This window comes from Falco biarmicus, chromosome 4 (assembly GCF_023638135.1).
Source record: "Falco biarmicus isolate bFalBia1 chromosome 4, bFalBia1.pri, whole genome shotgun sequence".
NCBI classification, from domain to species: domain Eukaryota; kingdom Metazoa; phylum Chordata; class Aves; order Falconiformes; family Falconidae; genus Falco; species Falco biarmicus.
In genome coordinates, this window is record NC_079291.1 from 100618059 (window position 1) to 100642448 (window position 24390).

A 24390-nucleotide genomic window follows, 5' to 3' on the forward strand; every position below is an offset into this window, starting at 1 on the left:
GACCTAAATGGGTTGGATTGTGGCTGTTGCTTTGTTTGTTCTGTTTTTGGTTGGTTGGTTGTTTTCTTGGGGTTTTGTTTTTGGTTTTTTTTTGTTGTTGTTGTTTTGTTTTTGTTTTTGTTTTTTTTTTTCAGAAAAAGCCCAGAGGTGGTTATCTCGAAAGGTCCTACATGATCCAAAAGACGCCTTGTTACAGACCAAATCTCAGCAGGGTATTGCCCGCAGCAGACAGTGGCTGAGGCTGGAGGGCTGCATTCATTCCCTGTGTGTGTGGCTTCGCTGTTGTCTGGGGCAGTGGGTCAGGCCTGATGAGGATGCCGGGGGACAGGCTGTGGATCAAACCGCCATCACAGCCGGGACCGGCTCCAAATCGCCACCACTGCAGCAAAGGTTAGAAACCAGCTGGCTGAAAGACAAAGCCCAGAGCACGCCATTCCCTCGCTTTCACACCAAAGAGAGCCCAAAAGGGCTCCCAGCCTGCCAGGTATTGCCTAAACACCCACACACAGCACAACACGGGGAGAGTCATGTGTACCTGTCTCCTTCCCATTCGCTGTGCCATCAGGTTTTAACAGCTACCTGTAGGGAATAGTATTCAGGAAAAGAAAAAGAAATCCATGCAAAACCCCATCCTTTTGTGACTCTGAATCTGATCCCAAATTATGATTCACGACCAAAAGCAATGAAAAGGGCTTGTGGTGACTTGAAGAATCATTTTTCCAAGCAGAGGTACTGCTAAGCGGGGAATGTGAGACTCCTGAGAAAGCAGGAGGAATGCACTCCGAGCCTGAACGCTGCAGATGAAATCTGTTGCATCATATAATCTGGTTTTGTGCTTTGAGTTTCAGCTAGACGGGGAGATGCTCAGATAGCACCAGAAAGGCCATTTCCACGAGATCTCCGGTTCAGATTGGGAGAATCAGTCAGACTGCCAGGTTCACCAGCAATTTTATTTACTTTCCTTTTTCATTGCTTTGCTAAACCCAATCTCTAAACAAAGCAACCAAAGTGGGAGTGTCAGCACAGAGATGCCAGTCAGACGCAGAGAGGAAAAAGGCTGAGATATAACAGCTGAAAGTTGTTAGATGAAAACATTATTTTTTAAAAGAGCCTGAGAGCACTGGGATTTTATAAAACCTCCCATTGTATTGCACTAATAAGTCAAGTGTTTGCAGCCAAGCCAGCAGACACACTCTACAGCATCTATTACTGGCGTGTTTATTTACAAAGGCAGCCACTGAGCCAAAGCTGAACAGAAAAGAGGAAAGGCTGAATTATGGTTTTAAAGAAATACAGCTCCTTGGACTGGTTTTAATTTAAAACCCTAGGACTCGCTTTGTCATTTTCTTTTGTGTTTTGCCCCCTCCTCCCCATTTCTTCTTCAAGGAATGAATTGTCCAAAGCCAGACAGGCAAAGGGATATTTTCCTCTAGGTGTCTCTGTCCCCATTTTTATTCTCAATGTCTTCTCTCTCCTCCCCTCCCCCCCCCCTTCTCTGGTCTTCCCAGTCCAGCATTGCCTCTTCATTACCGTAGTGCTCTCCCACATCCCAGCACAGCGCTCCCCGAAGCACTTTATAGCCCAAACCTGCCCCAGCACCTTTCTGCATCCCCAGTGCGATGGGCCGCCCTGTGTGGGAGGCACCGGCTACACACAGGAGCAGCGCATGGCAGGGGACGAGAAGCCATCGCTGCCAGCTCAGTGGGGCCATGGGCAGGACACCATGGATAACGTGATTCACCTGAGCAGACACCTGCACCCGTGCTGTACATATCCCTTTGCAAAACAGTTATCACTTGCTTTTAAAAAACAGGAGGTGTGGGGCCTGGATTTATTGGGCTTGACCAGAAATCCAGAGATGCGCACACCCACACCGGTGCTGAGTGCTCTGCTATTGCAGTTCAGGAGAAGGCACTGTGCCTCTATCAGCCCAGACCTGCTGCAGACCTGCTCCTCTCTCCCTCTCTTCAGAGCATTTTGCATGTCAGCTGAAAGCATGTGGAAGGAGAGGAACAAAAAAAACCCTCCGGGCTTTGTCAGGGAGAAATATGTGGTCACAGTAACGCACCACAGCCTTCCCCAGCAATGGGGGACGGTGTGGGAAGCTGGGGGAGGATGGAGGAGAACAGGGCAAAAAGAAAAAGTGGGAGCGATTTTAAATGAAAGGAAAAACTTACGTTAAATTATTGCTTTATTTCTGGTTCTATGCAAGTCTCTGACATGCTCCACCCTGCCCCCCCAAGATGCCATGTCCACCCTCGAACAGCCCAGTAAGGAGGAGAAAGACCTGAAGGGATCCTGCCCGAAAAAGGAGCCTTCCCAAGACTTGGATCTACAGAGGAGCCTCTTAGTTAAAATAAAGTCCCCAGCCAAGGTAAGCCCTCCTTCCAGCGTCTGGTCCCACCACCATCCCCTGTAGGTGTTGAAGGGTGAGAGGGAAAGGGAAGGAAAAGCTCCAGCCCCAGTGTTTTGAGAGATGTCCTCCCTCCAGACCACGCCCGAACAAGGCATCAGGATGTAGAGCAGACTGTAATGGCGAGAGCACGGGACAGAAGTCAACCAAGAGATGAGCACAGGGTGGGAGGAGAGGAACTGTGGCAAGGTGAGAGTTACCCAGCTCTCCCTCACCTCTCCCCCCAGCCCCTACCTCATCGGATGCGGAGGTACGAGGGGATGGAGTAATTGAAGAGCAAGTAGTCCATTTTGTATAAATTAAAGAGTCTCCTTTGGTAGAAAGGGCTAATGTCGTGGAAGAACTGGGCCGTCATGTCGTCTGTCGTCCTGGTGGTCTTGGATGAAGATGGGAACTTGATGCTCGTGTCGGCCCCAACCAGCTGAAGGATGTAGTTGGCATCTTCAGCCAAGGTCTCATACTTGCCCACCACATCGTAGTGGACGATGCAGGGATGGCAGAGGGAGTGCACCCGCTCCCAGTGCTCATTGAAGGGCTCCTCCCGCTGCGTCCGTGGATCCAGCAGGTAGTAGACAAACTCCTCAAAGCGCACATCGTCCCCGCGCTCCAGGGCCTTGTCGCTGGGCTCCTGCCGGTGCCGCCGGATGATCTTGGTCCCGTAGCGCTTGTGGAAAGCTGTGTTGTAGCTGCGGGTAAACTTATTGCGGTACGCTGAGACCAGGCGCTCAAAGGGCTCCCGCACGAAGATGAACTTGAGGTAGCTGCGCAGGCGGTGGTTGATCTCAGGGACGCTGTACTCGGAGAGGGTGCGCAGGTTGGACGAGACGTGGGCCTCATTGGCAGGGATTTCCAGTGGGTCCCGGTATTTGCCTTGCCCCGTCAAGACCATCATCACCCGCTTCCAGTTAGTGCAGGCCACTTTGGGCACGTAGCAGTAGAGCAGCCCATGCGTGTCATCCACCACCAAGTGCCGCAAGTCATCCGGCCGCAGGAGACGCCGCTTGCGGGTGTAACGGTTGCAGATGTTGCTCAACAGCTCCCGTCTCTGCTGGTGAACTGCCTGCAGCGATGACTGCTCAAACTGGGGAGGAAAAAAAGGAGATGGTCACCAGCTTGCCCAAGCTGATTGTGGCCAACACACAGCAATTGGCCCACAACTGTCCTCATTCCCTCCCCTTTCCCGGGTTCGGCAGTCACCCATATGGGATTTTTGAGGACAGTGTTGACTTTGAGCACAACTTGATTTGGTGCATTTAATCCTTGGACCTGCTGGGGGAAAAAAAAGAACAAAATGTGATGAGGGGACAAGTCAAAGGGGGTGAGGGAAGAGCAGGCGGTGCAGAGAGGGTCAATAATGGAGTACTTGGTACAGCACCCCCCCACACACTGAGCTAAGGTGCTCTTCTTTGCACCGGTCTAGGGGGGCAGGCATGGTCTGACCCCTCCAGTGCCAAACAGTGCAGCCCCTTTGCTGGCGCAGGGCCTCGCACACCTCCCAGCTGTGACGGGCATCGCTGCATCGTGCTGATGCCTACAGCCATGGGCTTGCTGCAAACACTGCAGCCAAGAGGCGGAAATGTGGCACACAAGCATGGGCATGCTCGATGAAAACGGCATGGCTGTGCTGCCAAGGAAAGGCAAAGGGAGATGGGTGGAGGAAAACGGTCTCTAGCAACGATGGTTGGACCCTGGGGAGCAGCGGGGGAGCTGGAGGTGAGGTGGGGTGGCAGGGGCATGGTGGAGAGGAGCGAGGTGCTGCTGGAGGTGGTGGTGAGGCCCTTCCTGCGGGCTTTAGGTTCCTTGTCCTGAGGGACTTCTTCCACACGCGCCAGTCCAATGCCTCACCTCTGGTCACGGTCTCCTTTGTCCACAGGGATGAGGAGTCCGCACACATTCCTTCTTCTTTATCCCTTTTGACCCTTGCACCAACGCCTGCTGCATTGGCTTCCCAGGAGCTCAGGGCCCACCGCAACCCCTGCCCCAGCTGAACCCCCCTCCTCCAGATTTGGGGATGTGACCTTTCCTGTCACAGTTTTCACTGGAAATCCCAAAGTGTCATTAAAATGTCTGGGGAAGGAAACCATTTCCAGGAACTCAGAAGAGGAAGGTCCCTTCTTCCTCCTGCCCACTCCCTCCCTGCTTTGCTCACAGGGGTTGGAGGTTTTGCGTTCAGCCCCAGTGTCATTGCTGGGAACCACCAACAGCCTCATCCGGGCCGCGACCACTAACGGCTTCACTGCCTGTCTGCTGGCGCGGGCAGCTCTGGCCCCACGGAGCTGCTGCTCTAATGCAATGCAGGACTGTCATGTCGCAAGGCAGTGGTGGCTTCCCCTTTGGGGTTGTGAAGCCAGTCCTGCCGGCATCGCAGGGCTCCACAGCAAACATCTCTGCAGCCTGCAGCGACATGGCAACCTCAAGATGAAGGACAAGGGCAGGACACCTCCTTGGTCCCTACCTCCTTGCTGCTGACAGCTGTCAGTGCTCAGGCATGCCGAAGGACACCCTTTGCCAAGCTTCAGATGCACCCTCACCCCTCCCCAGGGGGCCGTAAGGGGTTTGGGGGGGCACCAGAGCCTGGGAGAGGCAATGTTGTGGAGATGAGGGTTTGTGAAGCTCCTGCCAGGAGCTGGGATACTGAGACAAACTGCCCATCCCATGGGTGATCCAGCAGACTCATCACCTTCAGAGAGGTGTTAACATCTGGACAAAAAGCTCCTCCTGCAAGGGATGAACCACACTCAGACCCTTTTGGATCTCATTTCCACAAAATGAAATAACCTTGTCTAGGTCACGTTAGTCACCACTTTCTCCAGGAACCTAAATGGGCAGTAACCTGAGACAAGGGCAGGAGAAAGCATCCCATCCTTGCTCCTTCCAAGAGGGAGATGAGAAGGGAAAATGTTCAAATGGAGGAAATGCAGGTCAACAGGCTCCTAACTGCCACCCAGATATGACTTTGACGTTGTTGGCTACTTGGGTATGAAGACAACATAGCACCTAGGCAGGCGATAATCCCAGCTGAAGAGGCATTCTCATGGTACACCTCCCTGCGACACAGCCAAACCTTTCAGCAGAAATTTCTTTAGTTCAGAGGCTCCCCATGACCTTTTAAAACGGGAAACCCTTTTTGCAAGCGCTTAAAAAACCAAAAGAGGCATTTTAATAATGTGATTTTTTTTCAGGTGTTTTTCGTTGCACTTGCATAATTCAAAACTATTGGACCAGAAAGACAGACAGACAGACACTGTCTGCAGGCATGGCAACAAATAAATGTGACTACTTTTCAACAGCCGCCCACTGGAATAAGTGCAGTTATTTCAGAGCAAAATTGCTCCCTTAATTTCCTTCTCTTTAAAAGCTAGAGAAATTAAGTAGCTCTTTTAAGGAAATAACACCATGACATTCCAGCAGCATTAGGGTTTGCCGGCATCGTGGCCAAGGAAGTCCACATTTGCAATTTTTCCCAGAGCAAATGTAATTTGGCTGCTTATAGACACAAAAGCATCAACCTAGACAGTAAAAAAAGAGCGTTGTGTGTGGAAAGGAGATGTGGCTCTGGCTGCAGTGGGTGCTGCCGACAGGCCGTGGGGAGGCAGCGGGGCTGGCAGCCAGCTGCAGAGACCACCAGCATTGCCCTCTGCTTCTTGGGGGCTGCAGAAGATGACTGCCTTATGGACATGGGGAGATGCAAGGCACATTTGGTGGCTGGGGCATGTGGCTGTGGCCCAGCCCATTGCACCAGTTGGAGGGTGGCTTCCTGCAGGGAAATTGTGGGCGAGGATCCCTCTGCAAAGACACGTCTGTCTGCACAGGTCCCACCCAGGGGGGAAACGCAGTAGAAGGAAACAAAACACACCTTTGGCAGCTTCAACTGCAAACCCTTAAGCTCCCATTCAGCTGCTAAGAGCAAGTGGGACACCTTCCCTGATGCCAGGTCACTGATGCTGGCGGGGCTCAAAGCCCTGGGGGCTGGTGAGGGCGAGAGCTCCCTGCCTCAAGCAGTGACTGTGGCTTGTCCTCCAGCAGACCCCTGCATGGGTCATGAACCCACCAAGCCCACCTGGAGGCAAGCGTTTCCTTGCCCGGACTGTGCCTGGCTGCCCCTTTTTCAGCAGGTGTAGCTGGCACAGCCCAGGGTGATGGAGAGGACTGAGATGTCCCAGGATTATAAACTCCTCGTGGCTGGGTCCAGCTTTATATATGCATATATATATATATATATGCACATACATATGTGTGTGTGCGTAGCACCCAACATAGAAGCATCTATCAATTATTAGCTCAGAAAGTGCAGCAATGATGCTCTTGCCCTGCTATGATGGCCCAAGCTGGCTTGGAAATCCTCAGAGAGTGAAATCTCCTGGGTTTCCCAGCTATGGCTCAGCCCCCCAGCAATGAAACCATTTGCCCAAGTACCAGCAAGGGCCATAAGCAGTTTTTTTATCAGCAATTGCTCCCCAAAGCAGCATGGTCTCTTCTTTTGGACGTGGCCAGAAGTTCAGGCACAGAGACCTTGGGGGTGGTTGGAGACAGCATGGAGCCCCACACGCTGGAGGTGTGGAAAGTCAGCCCCCAGCGCCCCGCTCCCTCTTCACCCCCTCCATCTCCCTCTCCCTGTCCCCTTACCTGGTCACTCTCATACAAGGCCTGGAGCGGGCTGCGACCGGCCTTCCCCTGCCAGGTGGATCTCATAACCCCATCTTCTGTGGCTGGAAAAGGAGCAAGAAAGATCAGAGGGGCTGGGAGGGGCTGCTTCCCTCACCCTCTCTGGAGATGCTCAAGTTGGGATGAGGCAACATTCCCCCAAGAAGAGACAAATCTGTTTGGCTCTGGGAGAAGATGCTCACGCAATGTGTGTCCCTCTCTCTCATTTTTTACCAAAACCTGCAGTTAAGAGTTTGAAAGGTCCAGAATTAACCTTTAAACAAATAAAAGACCATAAACAAAGATAACAGCTTGTTGCAATTTCAAGAGCAACTGGAAACAGTTTGATCCATGTGCATTTGGGAAATGCCACTGTGTGCAGGCTGCATTGGTGGGGTAATGACCCAGGAGGCAACAGGACCCTGACCAGCATCGCTGCAGCCCCGTGAGGGGTGAGACAGCATCTGTGCTTGGCAGAGATAAGGGGCAGATCCAGCACGGGCAGCTCTGTGCTGAGCCCCCGCAGGCTCAGAGTTCGCATTTCCAGGCTCAGAGACACAGCCATTAATAGACAAATTGGTCAGATGCTTCGTCTGACTAGTAAGTTGGTTAAGTTTTTATACCAGCAACATGTCCTCAAGTGTTTGAAGCTGAAGACACCCACCCAAGTGGTCCATGCAGATCAGCTGGTTTGCTTTCAGAAGTCTATTTGCAGCAGCAGCAGCAGACCTGAGGCTGGATCTGGCCAGCCACAAACGTGATGCCAGATAACCAGTCAGTGACAGATGCTCAAGTTCTCATGCTCCTAAATTATGTAGGGATGCAACCACCGTGCAGGCTATGAAGCGTCTGCTTCGGCTGCCATCCCCCAGCCCCAGGGACCTGTCTGCAGCACTGCATGGGCAGAGCCATGCAGCCTGGATATCCCAAACCTAGCGCATGGAGCAACCACGACAGGGGCGCGGGCTCTCGTCTGCAGTAACAGCTCCAAGCAGCTGTCCCACCTCTCACCCACCCTTCACTGCTTGTATCTGACCCTCTCTGTTGGTAGAGGATGCCACAACAGTTTTCATATGAGAAGACGGTTTCTAACCATGGGAGTTGTGCAGCCCTGCAGATGATTCCACAGGAGAAATTACACTGAGTTTTAAAACGGAAGATGAAGCTTTTTTCTGAAGGGCATGGCGGGACACCTTGTTGGGGAGATCATGGCTTGGGAGGGTCTTCCAGTCCTCCAAGTTCCTGCTACTACAGGGACCTTCTCAAATCTCAGAGGGATGTATGTGGTGGAGGGAAAACATCTCTCACAAACCTTTTCTGGCAACACGAAGGTTTCCAACATAAAGGCTTTTCACATGACAGCCTGGGGGTATGAATCTTTTCATTTACTGACCATCACCAAACAGAACCGTATTTTGTTACACAAGCACTGGATGGCATCTTTTTAACCAAAATAACCAGAATGAAAAATCCAAATCCTACCTTCATTTCCATGTGCCTATGTTTTGCTTAAATGAAAAGTGCTCCAAAGCACAGTCACCAGAGTCTAAGCTAAACATTCTTCATTCCTGGAGCTGTAATTAGGGGGAAATGACTGCCTGACCTCACCAGATTTCATCAGCAGCGCATGTACGCTTGCGCGTTCGTGGGAAATGACACTTCCTGGAGCACTGGAGTGATCGAGATGTGACTCTGAGGGAAGGCAGTTCCTTCCTTAATCCCATTTCAGTTACCCCACAGGAGGGTGAAACTTCATCTGTGCTAATGACAGAGAAGCAGAAGAACCTACACAGTGCTGGGCTGAGATGCTCGTCCCAGAGGAGCCCCATTTCATATCTCCAGGCTCAGCCCTCTGCAAGTGAGAGGAAAAGTGATTGACCTTGAAAACTCAACACACAGCAGCTCAAATCTGTAAGCAAAAAGCATTAAACCCAAGGCCCTTTCCTGGCCGGGGCTGATAAACTCCTGTTCAATGTGAGAGCGTGAACTGTCGTGGGCTGCCTGCAAGCGCCCTGCACCGCAGCAGACACTTGTCCTATATTTAGTAAAAGCAATGTGGAGGCGTTTGTTTTCGAGATTAACATGTGCATCCACCAGAACCTTTCTTACGAGGGACATAAGCAAACCCTGGGTGGTTCAGGCTGACCTGAAGCTGCTAAAAATGCAAATTGCTGGTGCCGGCGCTGTGCCGGGGCACATGGAAACGCCACCCCAGGGAAAGGCTTCAGTGCCTGGTGCAGGTCAGGTCATGGCCCAGGAGGAGTGGGCTGGCTCGGCAGGAGGCTCTTCAGGGTGAGCAAAAAACAAATCTGCAGTAAAGTGGGGAGCGAGCAGAGGTCAGGCAGGTCAGATCCGTGCTCTGACTGCCCAGGGCTGTGCCTTTCAAGAACAAGCCTGGCCAAGGACTGATGCACCTCGCATGACTCTTGCCGGCAGCCCCAGCAGAACCATTGCAAAATGGATTTCCTCCAGCCTTCCCCCAGCACAAGATCTGGCAGAGAACAAGGAGCCTTCTCTGGACAGCAGCAACCCCCCTGGGATCTCCACTATGCTCATGCTGTACAGGATTCCAGAAGAAAAAGGGAAAGAGAAAAAAAGAAAGAAAAAAAAGCTGCCAGGCTGCTCCCGTACAGCTGGAGGAGCCTGGGAGCGCTGAGCTGGCAGGGGGAAGACGCCAGCGCTCCACACTTGATGCATCTTGACACTTTTGCTCTCCAAAGCGATGACACCATCCCCTGCCTGGGGCGCTCGCCAAACCCTTCAGAGCGAACGTCTGGCCCAGTGGCAGGTTTTTACAAAGCTCCAAGTGCAGGGAGGCTCCCTCCTCTGAAACCGTCTGCTCACGCTACACGCGGCGTCCCAAAGAGAAAAGCAAACAGGCTGCCGGCTGGGCCACCAGGATGACTCCTGACGACAGCCTCAAACCCTGCGGCAGAGGGGGAGATGCTGCAGTTGCAGCCGTGTGCGGCTCAGCACAGCACCGCACAGGCACCGGTGCTTGCGGAGGGCAGCAGCCACTCAGCGTGTCCCGTGGGACCACAGCATCCATCCTCGGCAGCGCTGGGGTCAGGGCAGCTGCAAATGCCTGCGGCTGGCAGGGTGCGGTCCAGGCTGCCTGTGCCCAAAGCATCCCCAGAACATCTGGGATCGCCTGGCAGAGCAACGTTGGCCATCACAGCACTAGGCAGGCCAGGGCTGCTGCAACCTGCCTCACCCAGCAGAAGGCTGTAGACAGTGATTTAACAGAGTCGAGCCCCCTTAAGACCAGGCTTCGCCACCTAACACAGCTCTGCCTCGTGACCCCAAGCGTGGCCATCCCCTGTTCACCATCCCTCAGCCCCAGCCCCTGCAATATCTCTGCTGACACATTCCTCTCCCATCCCTCCTGCCACTGCCAGACTCTGAGTCCTCATCATGCATCTCTATGGACACAGCTCAGCCCCAGTTTGAACACAAAACCGCTCTTCCCCAGCTACTCCATCCTAACCACCTCATCATGCAATCCCACAGTGTGCTCCCATCCTGAGATCTCCCCCCATCCTGTCCCTTGCTTTCACCGCCTACCCAAGCAGGCAATCGCCCACCTTGGAAAGGCTGAGCTCAAGAGGCTCCACAGCTGGCTGAACCACACAGCTGGAGAGGAAATCAAGACATGGGGGGGGGGGGGGGGGAGCTGGGGAAGGGCTCGATGCTTGATCTGTGCCTGTTTCTTAGATCAGATCTGGGATACAGCCTGGACTGCAAGGAGGAGGTGGGAGGAAGGGGGCAGATAGGCAACGGCATTTACACACCCTTCTTCTGCCAGTTGTTCATGCTGAAAGCAAGACAATAACCCCATCCCCTGTACTGTTGGTTTACTCATCCCTGAGATGCTCCTGGGACTCCAAGAAGTCTGGGAAATCCAGGGAATACTGAAATATATGACAGTGTTGAGGAGAGAGTGTCATCTGAGTAAATTAATGGTTTGTGCTGCATTTTGGAACCATGGCCCTGAGTACAGCAGGATCTTCCATCACGGGAAGCTGCCAAGATCTTCACATCCTGGCTTTCCTCCTGACTTTATAACTTGTTACTGAGGTTCCTGGATTCCACTACATGCAGTGGTAATCCTCAGAAATTTAGCATTGCCACAATTGCATCTGAAAGCAGGGATGACACTTAGCCAAGGTGTATAGAGTTTCTAAAACACCAGCCCTTGGCAACTGCTGGATCACCATTTGGATAACATGTATCAAGATGGTGCACATCCCTGATCAAAATCCAAAATGTTTTTCACTGAGATGGGCAGAAGGAAATAGCACGTTTCTCCTTTTGCATCTTCAAAGGATGAGGCAAGGAGTGATGCAGAGCAAGAGACCGAAAGCCCCACCTAAGGCAGTAACATTGACACGAAATCACTGAACGAGATGAGCCTGAAAGGATGCTCAGGCACATTTTGAAGTCTCCTGTGCTCCAAGCACTTTCAGCTTTTCCTTCAGAGCTTAAAAAGGCAACGCGTTCCCTCCCTCCTTTCCCCCTACAGCCCAGATTTTAGTGCTGTCCCATCAAACCCAAAGTTACTCTCTTGCAGCGGGTTGACATCAATACCGCAGCAGGATCTGGGGTTTCAATGTCTTGCCAGCTCTCTTTGGAAAAGGGAATAGATTTTAAAGCTGTGAATATTTAGGTGTACTAGCTGATTGCAAAGACAGCCAGACACGTGTGAGGTGAGGGTAAGGCTGGATCATGCCCATCCTGGACTTCAGGAAGCACCAGTGAAAAGAATTTGCTGTTTTGGCTGCAGAGTCTTAATTACGGAGGGAGGTTCTCTGCAACCACAACAGCAAATCCAGTGCCTCAGTTGAAGAGTTTGGCTAGGAGACAGGATTCAGGCAGCGACAAGCCTGCTAGGCTGACATCAGCATTACCAAGGCTTTAGAAAACAGTCTGGAGGAAAGAAAACAATGAAAAGACATGGGTGCAACTCATTAGGGAAATCAAATCAACATGCCATTTACTAAGCGCAGCTTATACCCATGCAACTTCATCTGTGAATAAAATAAGCCACTTCTGTAGATCAAGCATATGTGGTAGATCTTTACCCAGATATATGTAAACATGAGATATAACACAGGAAATCAGCACTTCAGTCAGAGAAGATGAAGTTTAAAAGGTGAACTGTAAAGGACACAAGAAACTGGAAAGCAGACAGTGTTTAAATGAGAAGTGCTGGGCAGAAGGCAGATTTCTAGTAAAATATCTCCAAGATTGGCTTTGGGTTAGATACTTTGTGAATGAGTTGGCATAAAAATAGAAAGATACTGATGATGGACAAAGCATTGAGAAAGGCTGCCATGGCAGGGAGAGACTGAAACTCCAAACAGGGAAACGAAAGCTTCTTCCTGGACCAGGAGAGTGGAAATTCAACAGAATTTAATTTCACAGTGTTGGAATTCAGCAGTTTCTGCTACTTTGCCACTGGAAGTGGCAGGAGGTCCCAGGTGCATTAGTTCTGGGCTATCAGCAGCCAGTGGGACAGTCATAAAAAAAGGCAAATGATGTCCTGAAACATACCAGGTGAGGTATTTGCCATAGCAGCAAAAAAAGCGTGAATACTATTATCCATAGCATTGGTGACCCTCTCATAAAGCACTGACAGTTCTGCTCTCCTGGGACCAAGGCAGACCCAGAGCTGCTGAGAAGGGCTGTGAGGTGACCAGGCAATCCCAGGATTTGCTGCCCCATGGAAGGCTGCAAGAGCTGGATGTGTGTATGAGCTGAGCTGGGACATGATTGTTCCCTGGAACGGGCCAGCAGAGAGGGACAGGAGGTGTTTCACACGCAGGGCATCTTCATGCCCATTTGGTCAGGTACCAGACAGGAAGAGGTTTGGAAACCCCAAATCAGTGGAGTCTGGGCTGAGGGTCAGCAGGAGGAATCCCAACACCTTTTGGGCTGGAGGACGGAGCTTTCAGGCATTTTCCAGGCTGGACCTGGGGGCCACGAGGAGCCAAACGGTCCACTAGTGGTCTCCAAGATGAAACACTGGAGAGGATTAAAAACTGGCGATTCAGTGGTCTCCAGCCAAGGGAAGCGATGAGGCAGCACGCATGCTTGGACATGCATAGGCACCCCAGACGCCCCAGGGAGCTGAACCTGACCCCACCGCTGTCTCCTGCTGCTGTCTCACAGCCCCAGCTTTGCTTCCTGTTGTGTCTGCACAAAACCTAAAAAAAGAGGAAAAATAATTGTGGTGCCTGGCCACCCGACATGATCAGTCTGGGTGTTAATTACAGCGTGCAGCTCCCCGCGGGTGAGTGGGATAGGTGCTTGTTTGTACTGTGGGAAGACTCAGATCTCAGGGCAGCCCCTCCTGGGAAGGGGTGCTTGCTCTCGGACCAAAACCAAAGCTCTGAACTTGCGGGAGGTGGGGTGTGAATCCGTCACATTTGTGGTGCATTTGTGATGGTTTCACATTTGTGATGGATTCTGGATCTGAATACAGGAAAAGGTGTTGGTGGCACAAACTGACCACCTGGCACACATGGCACGTGTGCGGCTGACCTGTGTTCACAGGAGAAAGAAGTTTACAGTGGGAAACAGCTCAGAACAATACGATGCCTTTTTATCAAAAGGGGAAGCAACACCCAGAGCTCTGTAGCGTAAAGGGATCAGCACTTGCTTTAAGACAGTCACTGGAAGAGCCAGAAATTAGGGCCCAGATCTCTTTGTGGGCACAATCTCTGGCACCTGTCGTGGGTGATGAGTGAGTGCTTCACTCACAGCAGTGATGGCTCACACATCCCTGACTGCAGAAACGCAGCCTCACTTCGTGAAGACAGGCTCCTTGCTATTAAAATAACTGCACCCAAGAGACATGGAGAAGGATCCTGCCATCTAACTGAAGGGAGGATATTGAGACTGCATTATTCCAAGCCAGACCCTAGCTGCAGCCCCTGGCTGCTGCATCTGTCCAATTTTTGATTTTAACATCCAAGACAAAAAAGAAGAGAAAGAGAGAGAGAGAAAGAAAACAGAGCTTGAAAGTGAAAGAGAACAGCAGCAGTGATAGATCCAGACAGTTCCTGCAGTCTGAGCTCAGTTTTCCCTCCTGGTTTGATAGCAAAGCCTGGGACGCGCCGCCTGCTTGGCGGCTGCACGCTTTGACTGTGTGAGGATGCTCCAGGGCACGGAGGCCAAGAAATGACACGTGGAAGCAGCAGTCGAACCCCTGGGCAGTGGCCAGTGGTCTATGTGAGGAGCAGCCCTGCTTGGAAGGATCAGAGCTATTGGGTCTAACAGTGCTGGTCTCAAGGAAGCAGTTTAATTCTAGGAAGCTCTGGCTTTTATGCTTGAGCTCGTACTGGTGGAGAACACATTTACTTCATTTCCACCTAAGCACAAGGGCTGATTGTTTTTAAAGATAGTTACTTTTCAAAACAAGGGTGATATGGGAATGCAAACACCAAAATCCCACAGCAAACCCCAGACCCCACTGACTTAATGCTGATGACCGCATTAAGTGACTGTTTGCTTTCTTGCATGCTGCATTCGGCTATGAAAACGTGTAGCAATTCTGGCATTCATGCATCTTTAGAGCTAAAGGAGCACCTCTGGGAATTAAAACCAAAACCCATTCCTATTTTTATTCTTACTGGAAGGTTTTTATTTGGGAACACACATTTTTGGCTTCAGTGAAGAGGCAATCCAATCTACTTATATTCATGTGACTGCTCATTTTTACTGCATCTAAAAAGCCGGGGATATCGACAACAGAAGTTGAATTAAAATGCTAGAGAAGAAGGAAATCTAACAGAGCCACATGCCTGATTTGCTTAAATGCATCCATCAGCTTTGTGAATACAGACACAACCACCTCCACTGGGGAGCTGCAAGTGAAACAAGAAGCAGGAGGTGTAATCATCTGGGCTTCATCCAGGAGTCTGCACCCAAACCAGCTCAGTGGCTCACCCCAAAAACGCAAGTCTGCTTGGGCATCTTCTCTGCTAAGGCTGAAGATCCTCCACCTGAACGGTGAGGTGGGGAGGGGAGCGGATGACACGGCTGCTGTGTGAGGCCACAGGCTGAGGGCCGACCGCAACACCAGAGCGCAGTGAGATGTGTCCTCTAGCACAGCCCCGCAGCGTCTCGCAGTCTGCTCAGCTGGCAGCACTGCCTGATTTGCTGTTCTTAAATACGGTAAACAGCAGCCCTCATCCCCCCCCCCGTCACACTGCTGTGTCACAGCAGCAGCCACCTCCCGCAGGTTAGGTGGGACCCTGCCTCTCACCACCTGGCAGCACCACTGGGAAAACATGTATCCCCATGGCTCACAAGGGAAAAGGGAACATCCCAAATACCTTGGATGCGGGGTACCAGGACTTGAGGCCATAGGGTGGGAAATCTGAGGTGGGTGGCAAATGCCAGAGACATGGCTTAGGATGCCAGGAGAGCGGCAGTATGAACACGGGAGCTGTACCTTTCGCTGGGGGAGAGCCAAGAGCATCAGTCACAGCTAAGAACATTGATCCCTGAATCTGCAGGACATGATAGGCCCCGTTCTGCCCCCAAAAGTGAAACAATAACACGATGACTGCATACAAAGACCTCAAGCAAGTCCTTGTTCTCTGGTGCAGCCTCAGCCGTTGCCTCTCTGGGCATGCAGGGGGTGGGAAAGAGAACCAGGGTATGCACAAGGCGTTGCAGACTTGCCTGGCAGCTTGGGACCTCTGCTGAGGGCCTGTGGGAGCCACCGGGGCTGGGAGGGAGAATTCGGAAGGAGCTCTCTCAGGTAGCAGACCAAGCTTTATCCTACATCTACAGAGCTGAGGTTTGTCCCCCCGAGAGCTGATGGGCACCTCCGCACCCCGGCGGTAGGAGACTGTGTCCCTTGGGCACCCTCGGAGGTAGTGGGCAGCATCTGTGCCCCATCCCACCAGGCACACCTGGCAGCAGAGCACACACGGGACTGAGCATTCGGGGGAGACTGAGCATTTCAAGGTGAACAGCAATGTTCAGATGGGCACAAGCAAGGGTAAAAAGTCCAGCCCTGTGCAGAACAACCAGAGGAGGTGTTTTCTGATCTTTTCCCCAGGCCTCCCCCATGCACAGCACTACTCCCCAAGCAGCTGCGTTACAAAGAAGGGAAGAGCCCAGATACCGACCTGCGATAGCCCCCACCTTGCACAGCTTCCACAGAGCAGCTAACGGATCCCTTTGGAGCAAACGCTGTATTTGATCTCTTTTGTTCATCCTGGGGCTATGCCAGTGAGTGGTGAGCAGGAGGATTGATGGAGGGGGGCTGGCATCAACTCACAAAACTCTGTAACTCTAATATTTACAACACAAACATACGTTTCTTGTTCCAGACCAACACCCTCCATAGCTCAGGAAATGCTCCTGTGGCCCTTCCCATCTTTGCTTCTCGTTGTGTGGTGTTCTTCTCCCCGTTACGGCTTGTTCAGCTTGTTCTGCCTCACGACAATGTCCTCTTGCAGAGGCTCAGAACAGACACAGGTGAACATTCATCCCCACCAGCAGGCGAGCAGCCAGTGCCTCTCCTGTACCAGGGGTCAGGTGGACATGGGCAACAGGTTGCTACCTAGACAGCCCACGCAGCGTGGTCACAGCTGGAGCCACCACCACCCGACTCTGATATTTCCCCTGCTGATGAACAAGCTGGCAATACATAACCCGGCCATTCCTGACAGCCTGCCCTCTGCGCTGCGGGCCAAGCTGCAGCGAAGGCTGGCTGCCTCTGCATTTCTTTCTGCTGAGGTAGAGTCGGCTTAGAGTCTGTTGGAGTTGTCCGTCCCAGCTCACTTGTTAGGGAAAGAGAATAATCCTCCGTTCTCCGTCAGACCTCCCCCCCCATGGCCCACAGCAGTGACAACCCAGAGCACCCTGGGGAGCAGAAGGCCCCTCGTTTGCTTCAGAGCATTTTCAGACATCACGGCAGAGCCATGGGGCAGGATGCTGCTGAGCTGACTCGCTAGGGATGACTGAAAGAACTGCACAGGGTGCACACACGTCTGCACCAGGACCCAACTAACGCCCCAGTTCTATAGATCTCTCCCTGGCAGGATGGGCAATAGGAGTATTAAGAACAGGACATCCGAGCAGAGCCCAAGCTCACTGTACCCCAGCAAGGGTCCTGGAGCAAGTCCTTCCCAGGTAACCCACCCAAGTTAATGTAGCATATCAGAAGGGCAGGATCAGAGTCACCGTTGTGTTCCTGCTTCCTTGAGCAGGTCAATAGGCAGGCACACACCTGTCCCCGGCAAAACCATCATGTGACTTGTCATCCCTCCATGTCATCTGCTGAGCACAATGCTCAAGCATGGGACCTGGAAGCTCAGCTGTCCCTCTGAAACTGCTGGGTAAGTGTCTTCTCTCACCAGCACTGCATCCTAGCTCTCAGGCTCAGAAACTGCCTCCAGGTAGGCTGGTTTGGAGCCACACAACACTAGTTTCAAGCACAGCCACCACCTGGATGTTGTCAGCCCAGTCATCCCCCATGGCAAAGCCCCATCTCCAGCCAGGCACCATCCCTCACAAGAAGCATCACAGCAGCTTGGCAGCTGTTACTAATGTCACACCCCTCCAGAAGCACGAACAACCAAAATATGTCTATTCTTACAGGGATGGGCAGTAAAACACAGACATGAGTCTGAAGCCCAGCTGCTTGTCCGTCAGAGGGCTTAATGAAGGATATTTAATTTCTCTCACCATTACAAGACTGCTGCTATGGGTTTGTGTAAGGCACTTCCCCAATGGCACCCACACAACACGGTGGGCTGGAAAACATGTACCTGCTCACTTTGGGGCTGAGCAACAGATCACTGGAAGTTTTGGCTCAGGTGGTGCAACACACCCTTGTTTAGAGGTGCTGCTGAATCAGCCAAGTACAGGATCGTGCCCAGAGACACCCCGGTACCAGCAGCCCAGCCTGCCAGGACTGCTCCCCACGGGAAAGGTGAATGCTCCAGTCGGCAGTTCACGTGGTCCTGACTTAACACTGTTTCATTCAGCAGACATTAAACCAACCAAGTGACTTGAACTTGGCTGGATCAGACAGAACCAAGTCCCAGCAGCACAGGGATGCTTGAAAGCTTAGCTCAGGCTTTTTTTTCCACCGGTAGACATTTTCTACACCACCCCCACCCCCAGCTCTTTTCAAACAGCCAAACCAAATAATTAACCCCCCTGCCTGCCCTCACCTCCCAGCACTTAGAAACTGCGGAGGGCTGAACAGAGATGCGTTGCAAGAAGGTTGCCCACAAAGCTAAGGGAAAAACCACAAATAAAAGCAGCTTGGAAGCAAACCTGCGTGGGGCAAGGCAGGACATGCAGAGGAGGTTTACACTGAGAACTGCCCACATACAACAGGCACAATCAGCTGCAGCAGCAGAAGACAAATTTCTCCCATCAGCTCCAAGGGAGGAACCCCCACATATTTGCATATGAAAGAAGGTGGTGTGCAGCACCGCAGGCACCAGGGTCACCCACCTAGAAGTGATGTTTTCACTGCCACAATAAAGCACCATTTCAGGGCAAGTTGAGGGATGAAGGCTGCACAATGGTCCACCCTCTTCTCCAGTACCTGGCTAAAACATGTCCCATTTCTGTGGAGCTGACGGAGGGGTCCTACTAGTTCCTATCATGCAGACCGCCCTCCCCTGGAAGTCTCTCCCTTTTTCCCAAATGACTCTTCTGGTTTTCTGGGAAGCTACTTAGGGCCAACTCCAAGGAGCTACAGATGGCTCTTGAAGGCTGTTGGGGCACCCCATCCCCAGCAGCCATTTTCAGCCCACATTTCTGCTGCTGAAGCACCCCCAGTACCTCCTTCCCAGCCACATTCCTCAGAAGATCCACCATGAGCAGTGACCTGAGGTGACACTTCTCACTTCTGAGGAGGCCCAGCTGTACAAACCTCTTAGACAAGTTGGAAAGGAGTGTTTTCCAACCTCCTTCTATCAAATGCACACACGCCACAGCTACTACTGCCCGGGACAAACCCTTCTGCAGAATTTCCAGCCCCAAAGCACACAGTTCCTACACACAGAGATCTGAAGGTATTGGGGATCCCCTGAGCACGCCATTACAAGGTGTTCATGGGCAAGATGTCCAAGATGACTTCCTCTGGGAAAGGGATGAAAGGAGGTGTCACCCTCTAAAAATAATACCCTCGTTTGCAGCAATCACCACCTTGCAGCTTCTCCAGAGTCCCAGGGCTGTGTGGTACAACTGGGTGGTAACAGCAACCAGGCTCCCTGGCACTGACGACAGTCTCCCTCTAGCCAAGAGACACACTCGAAAGAGGGTACAATGAGTCACTGTTCTATATGGGATAATTCGACGGACCACACCACCTTTAACAGGAAAAATCATTCATTCGTCTCGGGATGTGCCCTGCTGGCTGGAAGGCAGCTGTCCATGGGTGAGAGAGAGGGACAAGGGGGTGTGATGCCTTCAGGAAATATTAATTCAGGGTGTGGACGAAGGTCCTGTTCTCTATGGAAAGTGATGGATGGGAAGAGCTACGCAGGAGGATGAGTACGCAGGAGGATGAGTACGCAGGAGGATGAGTACGCAGGAGGATGAGTACGCAGGAGGATGAGTACACATCGTGCTCTTGTTCCAGCCAGACAGGGAACAGCCAAGCCTGCCAGAGCCAGCAGCGGTTGTGGTGAATGTCTGGGGGTGGAAATGCATGGCCTCAGGGAACTGAAGTGGGACCAAAAATCCAAGCACACCTGCTTCCACCTGGGCTTGAGATCCCTGATGCCTGTACACAATTTGCTGTCTGGGACCCCGTGCCCAGGGCTCAGGGGACAGCAGTGTCACTGGCATGCTGCGCTGGGGGACGGAGTGGCAGCAGAGCTGCATCACCTCTCTGATACTGGGCCACTTACACCACCCACAAAATGCAAATGACTCACAGCACAGGCCCCCCCAGAACCCTGGGGACAGACAGGTGCACGGGGAGCCCAGGTGCATTAAACGCACACACACGGTTTCCCACCTGCTGGCAGAAGGCAGACGGATGCTCCCTGCTTCCTCGGTGCAGGGTTGCAATGCCCCTTGTTCATGACATGTCACCTACCCATAAACACTTCCATGCTCAACGGCTCATGACAGATGCAGTAAAACTGCAGACAGCAAACGTGTGCCACTGGCACCAAGTGCCACCAGACTTCGGGTTTCTCCATCCGGATCTAGCTCAACACAGACACATTGACTTTCATAGGAAAATGCCTCAGCCCAGCCTCTCAAATGCTGTGGCAACCTTTGTAGGACAGGCAATGCCACTGTGCCAAGGAACAACACAGGCACCTCCTGAACGGCTGGCGAGATGGAGGCAGCAGCCTTGCAGCTGACCTGACCCCCTTCCCAACCGCAGGCTCCTGCTGACCGTCCCCCTCGTCACCGACTCCTCAGTGTCTTCTCTTCATATCCTGACCAAGATCCTAACCAAGAGTCGCACCTGAAGAGGGCCTTCTGACAGGTCACACGTGGGGCTGGCACTGCCACTGCTACAGAAATGTGACGACAGTAAGACCAATGTCACATCACCATCCCGTCCTCCACTGAAAGGATGCAGAAAATACCTCTCCAACGGGCAGCTCCTTCATTCTCACTGCTCAGGTTCTGCTGTGCCTTTGGCACAGGCCACGGCTCAAAACAGGATGCTGGGCGACATCAGCCACTGCCACACCACGGCTCACGTGCTTCGTTCAACACCATGCGGGACGTGGGGCGGGAGGGGGGCAGCAGTCCAATATTCAGAGCTATCTGGACTGGATTTTTCTCCAAACCACTAAAAAAGAGGAATCTCTGCTGAAAGTGCTCCAAAGAAACATGGCAAGCACTGCTGACAACGTAATCTCTGCTGTCCATTTCTGCTAATCCTCTTACAGATTTAGCAGGAACTGGAAGGCACGGTGCTGACTTTTCACCCTCCCAAGCGTGCAAGTGCTCCCCGACACTGCAAAACCAGCGCAGCCCCCCCGTGCCTGGCGGCAGGCGCTTCCCGTCAGGCTGCTGGAGCACTTGTGTCAAGAGAGACAATGGACTTGTGTGTGCATTTTGCTTCTCGTGCCTGGATGACAAACCCAGCCCACAGAGCGTCGTGTTTGCAGTGCCAGCTCAGCATTCTGCAGTTAACACTGGAGCTGCGAGACGATTTAGCATTGATGGGTTTGCGGCCAACTCTGTCTTCCGTATGCTGTACACAACCGCTCAGAGAGCAGCCACAAAGGCGGCTGGGAGGTTTGAGGGGGTGTCGTCAGACATATGTATTTTTTTAAGCTTCTACAAACTGAACATTAAACTCCTGATGTGAGACTGGGTCTGAACATCCTGCACTAGTTTAGATTTCTACTGCATGTCACACGCACTGGGCAGGAGAATAAATAATTATCTTTCTGTCTTTAGTTTTTTGCCCCTTTCCCCCCCTAACAGGAGACTACCCAGCCTTTAACAGCTGCCTGCAGGAGACTCCTGAAGCCTGAAATCCCTGGTCTGTCCAGGCTTCAGCCAGATGACTCCTGTTTGGGGAGTGCTGGCCATACCCAAGCCAGCGCAGGGACTGGCAGTTGCTCTTTCCAGAAATGACTGTGATTCAGAGATCTGGCTGCTGGACACGCTGTAAAACCACTTAGGCATTACTCTTGATGCTCAAGATGCTGGGAGGTTTACTTAGGAAGAAGTTATTGCCATTAGGAAGACATTAAAATTACATAAGGAAGCTCCTTGTTTTCTAGAAAGCCTCATGAAAGCTCTTTTCTCTTTTGACTCCTGCTTTCTCACACAGCTTACTTTATGTTTCTGAAGGTAATTTCTCTTCATTACTCACTAATGGCACTTGTTGGACCATCACAGTCTCACCAGCCATACCCAGGCACAGGGGCTGGCACAGCTGTTGGCTGCGTGGCTCCCTCCTCACCAGAGACAGGGATCGCTTGGGCTCTGTTTTTGAAAGAAGGCTTTCTTACTCCAATTTAGTCAACCTGAGTCAAAGATCAGCCAGGAGAACTCTAATCAAGTGATGGAAAAGGGTGACTGCTATAGGATTAGCTCACAATAAATCATCCAGAAAAGGAAAGAAAGAATCCAGCTGCTTCAAGTCACCTGCCAAATGCCACAGCATCATCTGTGGGGATCAGAGCAGGAACAGAGCCAACAGCAGCTGGTCTGGACACTCTGTCCCATTCAGTGGTTCTCATGTCTGCTCGGTGGCAGGAGGCTCTGGTCACCTGGTACCAGCCTGAGACAGATGTCAGGAAGGTTTAACAGAAGGATCACAGGCATTTGAGGTAGGGGGATGTAGTTCTCTGTGGCAATGTGCCTAACTCTTTGCTGACACAAGGATTGTGACGAAGATCTTTATAGGAGACAGAAAATTAACAGTATCCAGCAGGAATACAGCCTCTGTGAGCAAATAAAATATCTGTGCATAAGCACCATGCACCCTTCTGTTTTCAAATGGTTAATTCCTCCTACAAAGCAAGTTAGAAGCTTTCCAAGAGCAATTTCTCTTCCCCATTACGCCTGTCGCTCTCCTGGCCCCAGCTGGCTGGTTGCATATATAACGCAAGCCTGAACTGCCAGCATTTCCATTCCTTGTCAATAAACTCCTCTTTTCCAGTCTGCTGCTCGACAGGAATTGCAGCAGAAGGGCTTGCGCTGGCAGTGCCAAGGCAGAGATCCCTGCCGGGATGCACAGGGGCTGATTTTCCACTGGCGAGGCTGCCCCAGAGACCCACCCGCCCCCTGCCCACCGCACAGTGCCGGGGTGTCCGCACCCCCGCAGGCTCCCATCACGGGCAGGCTCAGGCAAGCTGCAGCTGCAGAAGGCTCTTGGGCTCAGACAGCAGCCTGGGTCTAACCAAGCCAAGAGCCCATCTGCAGCAGCCTGCCACCTTCTGCTCAGCTGCTGAGGCCACGGCATGCCAGGGTGCCAGGGGATCAGGCTGGACTTGCTCAAAACCTGCCCACACACAGGTCTGGTTCAGGCAGATGCTGTTTGTGCCCTCTGCACATATGCCACGTGCACACATACAAGAAAAAGATGTCTCTCACAACGTATGGCTCAACAACTTGCCTGCTGAATACGTTTCAAGCCATCTCGTCAGCTCTGTGCATCTGGAATTGATGAAAGCCTCAACAAGCAGATCTTGGAAAAAATGCACACTCAGCAAACCCTTCCCGTGCACCACCTTGCACACAGCTGCTCCCTCCCCGGCTTTGCTTCAGGGCTCTTGCCCCTCTGCTCTCAGTGGAGACAGCTGAGGGTCTGTGTCCTGCCTTTCTAAATGACAGCAGGTCATAAACCTGTGAGACTCACTGCCACGAGACACAGAGCAAAGGGCTTTACAATGCTTTGAAGAGATGCATGAGCTCACAGAGGAGGACAGGAGCTAATTACACCCTGCTGGAGACTAGGAAGAACCATCTCCAGCACATCTCATCACACAGCTGCTTGTGCCTGCTTCTGCTGCTTTAGTAGTGGGCATTGCCTGAGGCCACCAAAGAGCCCTATCTCCCCAGCCAGCACGTTTAAGATGCAAACATCTTCAGTGTTGTTGCAGCACTGAGACACAACCGATCCAACGTCATTGGTAGCAACGTGTCTGAGTGGTTTTGGATTTGCCTCCCTGTTGCTGCTCAAACCCCGAGAATGGCTGTTAGCAGCAGGTACTCTGAAAACATCTCTTTCCTTTTCACAGGGAATGCGTAAGGTCTAATGGAAACTTGGGAAGAAGGGAACTGGGAATCTTGCACCTACACCCGCCCAGCGGCGGCCGTTTGTGGACAACTAAAGCAAAACACCAGTGTCAAGCCAGCCTTGTTTGAGTCTCGGCGCCTGCATCTGCTGATCCTATTAAGCTAAAGGGAAATCAACCTCTCTGATACTGCCAGGAGTAAACTTGGAAAAGACCCAGCTGTGAATATGCTAGCTCTGCACCCTGGCCAAAAGGAACAGCCTGGCTCTGCAGATGCGTGCAGGAGCGAACTCACCACCTTCTCGTGCCATAGAGAAACACGATGGCGCAGATGCCCCAGGGGAGCAGATCTGCACGTTTGCATGGCATCAACAACAAGAACGGGGAATTTCTGAGGAGCTTCTGACCTCCAAGTAATTTGTGCTAATTTCCCAGGTCCCTGGCCTTGAAGAAAGCCCTCTGGAGCCGGGGAGCCAGCCGCAGAGACACCCACAGCCGACGGCTCCAAACAAACATCACCTTTGAACCTCATGTCAACATTGCCCACCTTCCTGCAAGGTCAGTGAAGCAACATCTGGCCAGAACGCAGGCTTGGGTCAGGTTTCAGGTTAGTGGTGAGGCTGCAAA

General features: G+C 52.1%; 1 protein-coding gene and 1 long non-coding RNA gene across 2 annotated transcripts in view; one reads left to right on the forward strand and one right to left on the reverse strand.

Annotated features, from left to right (window-relative positions):
* The first annotated feature begins 287 nt into the window (after positions 1–287).
* Positions 288–2617, forward strand: LOC130147576 (uncharacterized). The gene is made up of 3 exons (XR_008821283.1): positions 288–390; positions 2213–2374; positions 2492–2617. It is a non-coding gene; the product is annotated as an uncharacterized LOC130147576 (long non-coding RNA).
* Positions 2174–24390, reverse strand: part of CHST13 (carbohydrate sulfotransferase 13) — a 32136-nt gene continuing 9919 nt past the window's right edge. Inside the window, exons 2-3 of the mRNA XM_056334961.1 lie at positions 7040–7122; positions 2174–3494 (exon numbers count right to left, since the gene is read on the reverse strand). Of these exons, the coding sequence (XP_056190936.1) occupies positions 2649–3494; positions 7040–7122 (929 nt within the window). The 3' untranslated portion in view covers positions 2174–2648. The remainder of the gene's footprint in view (positions 3495–7039; positions 7123–24390) is intronic.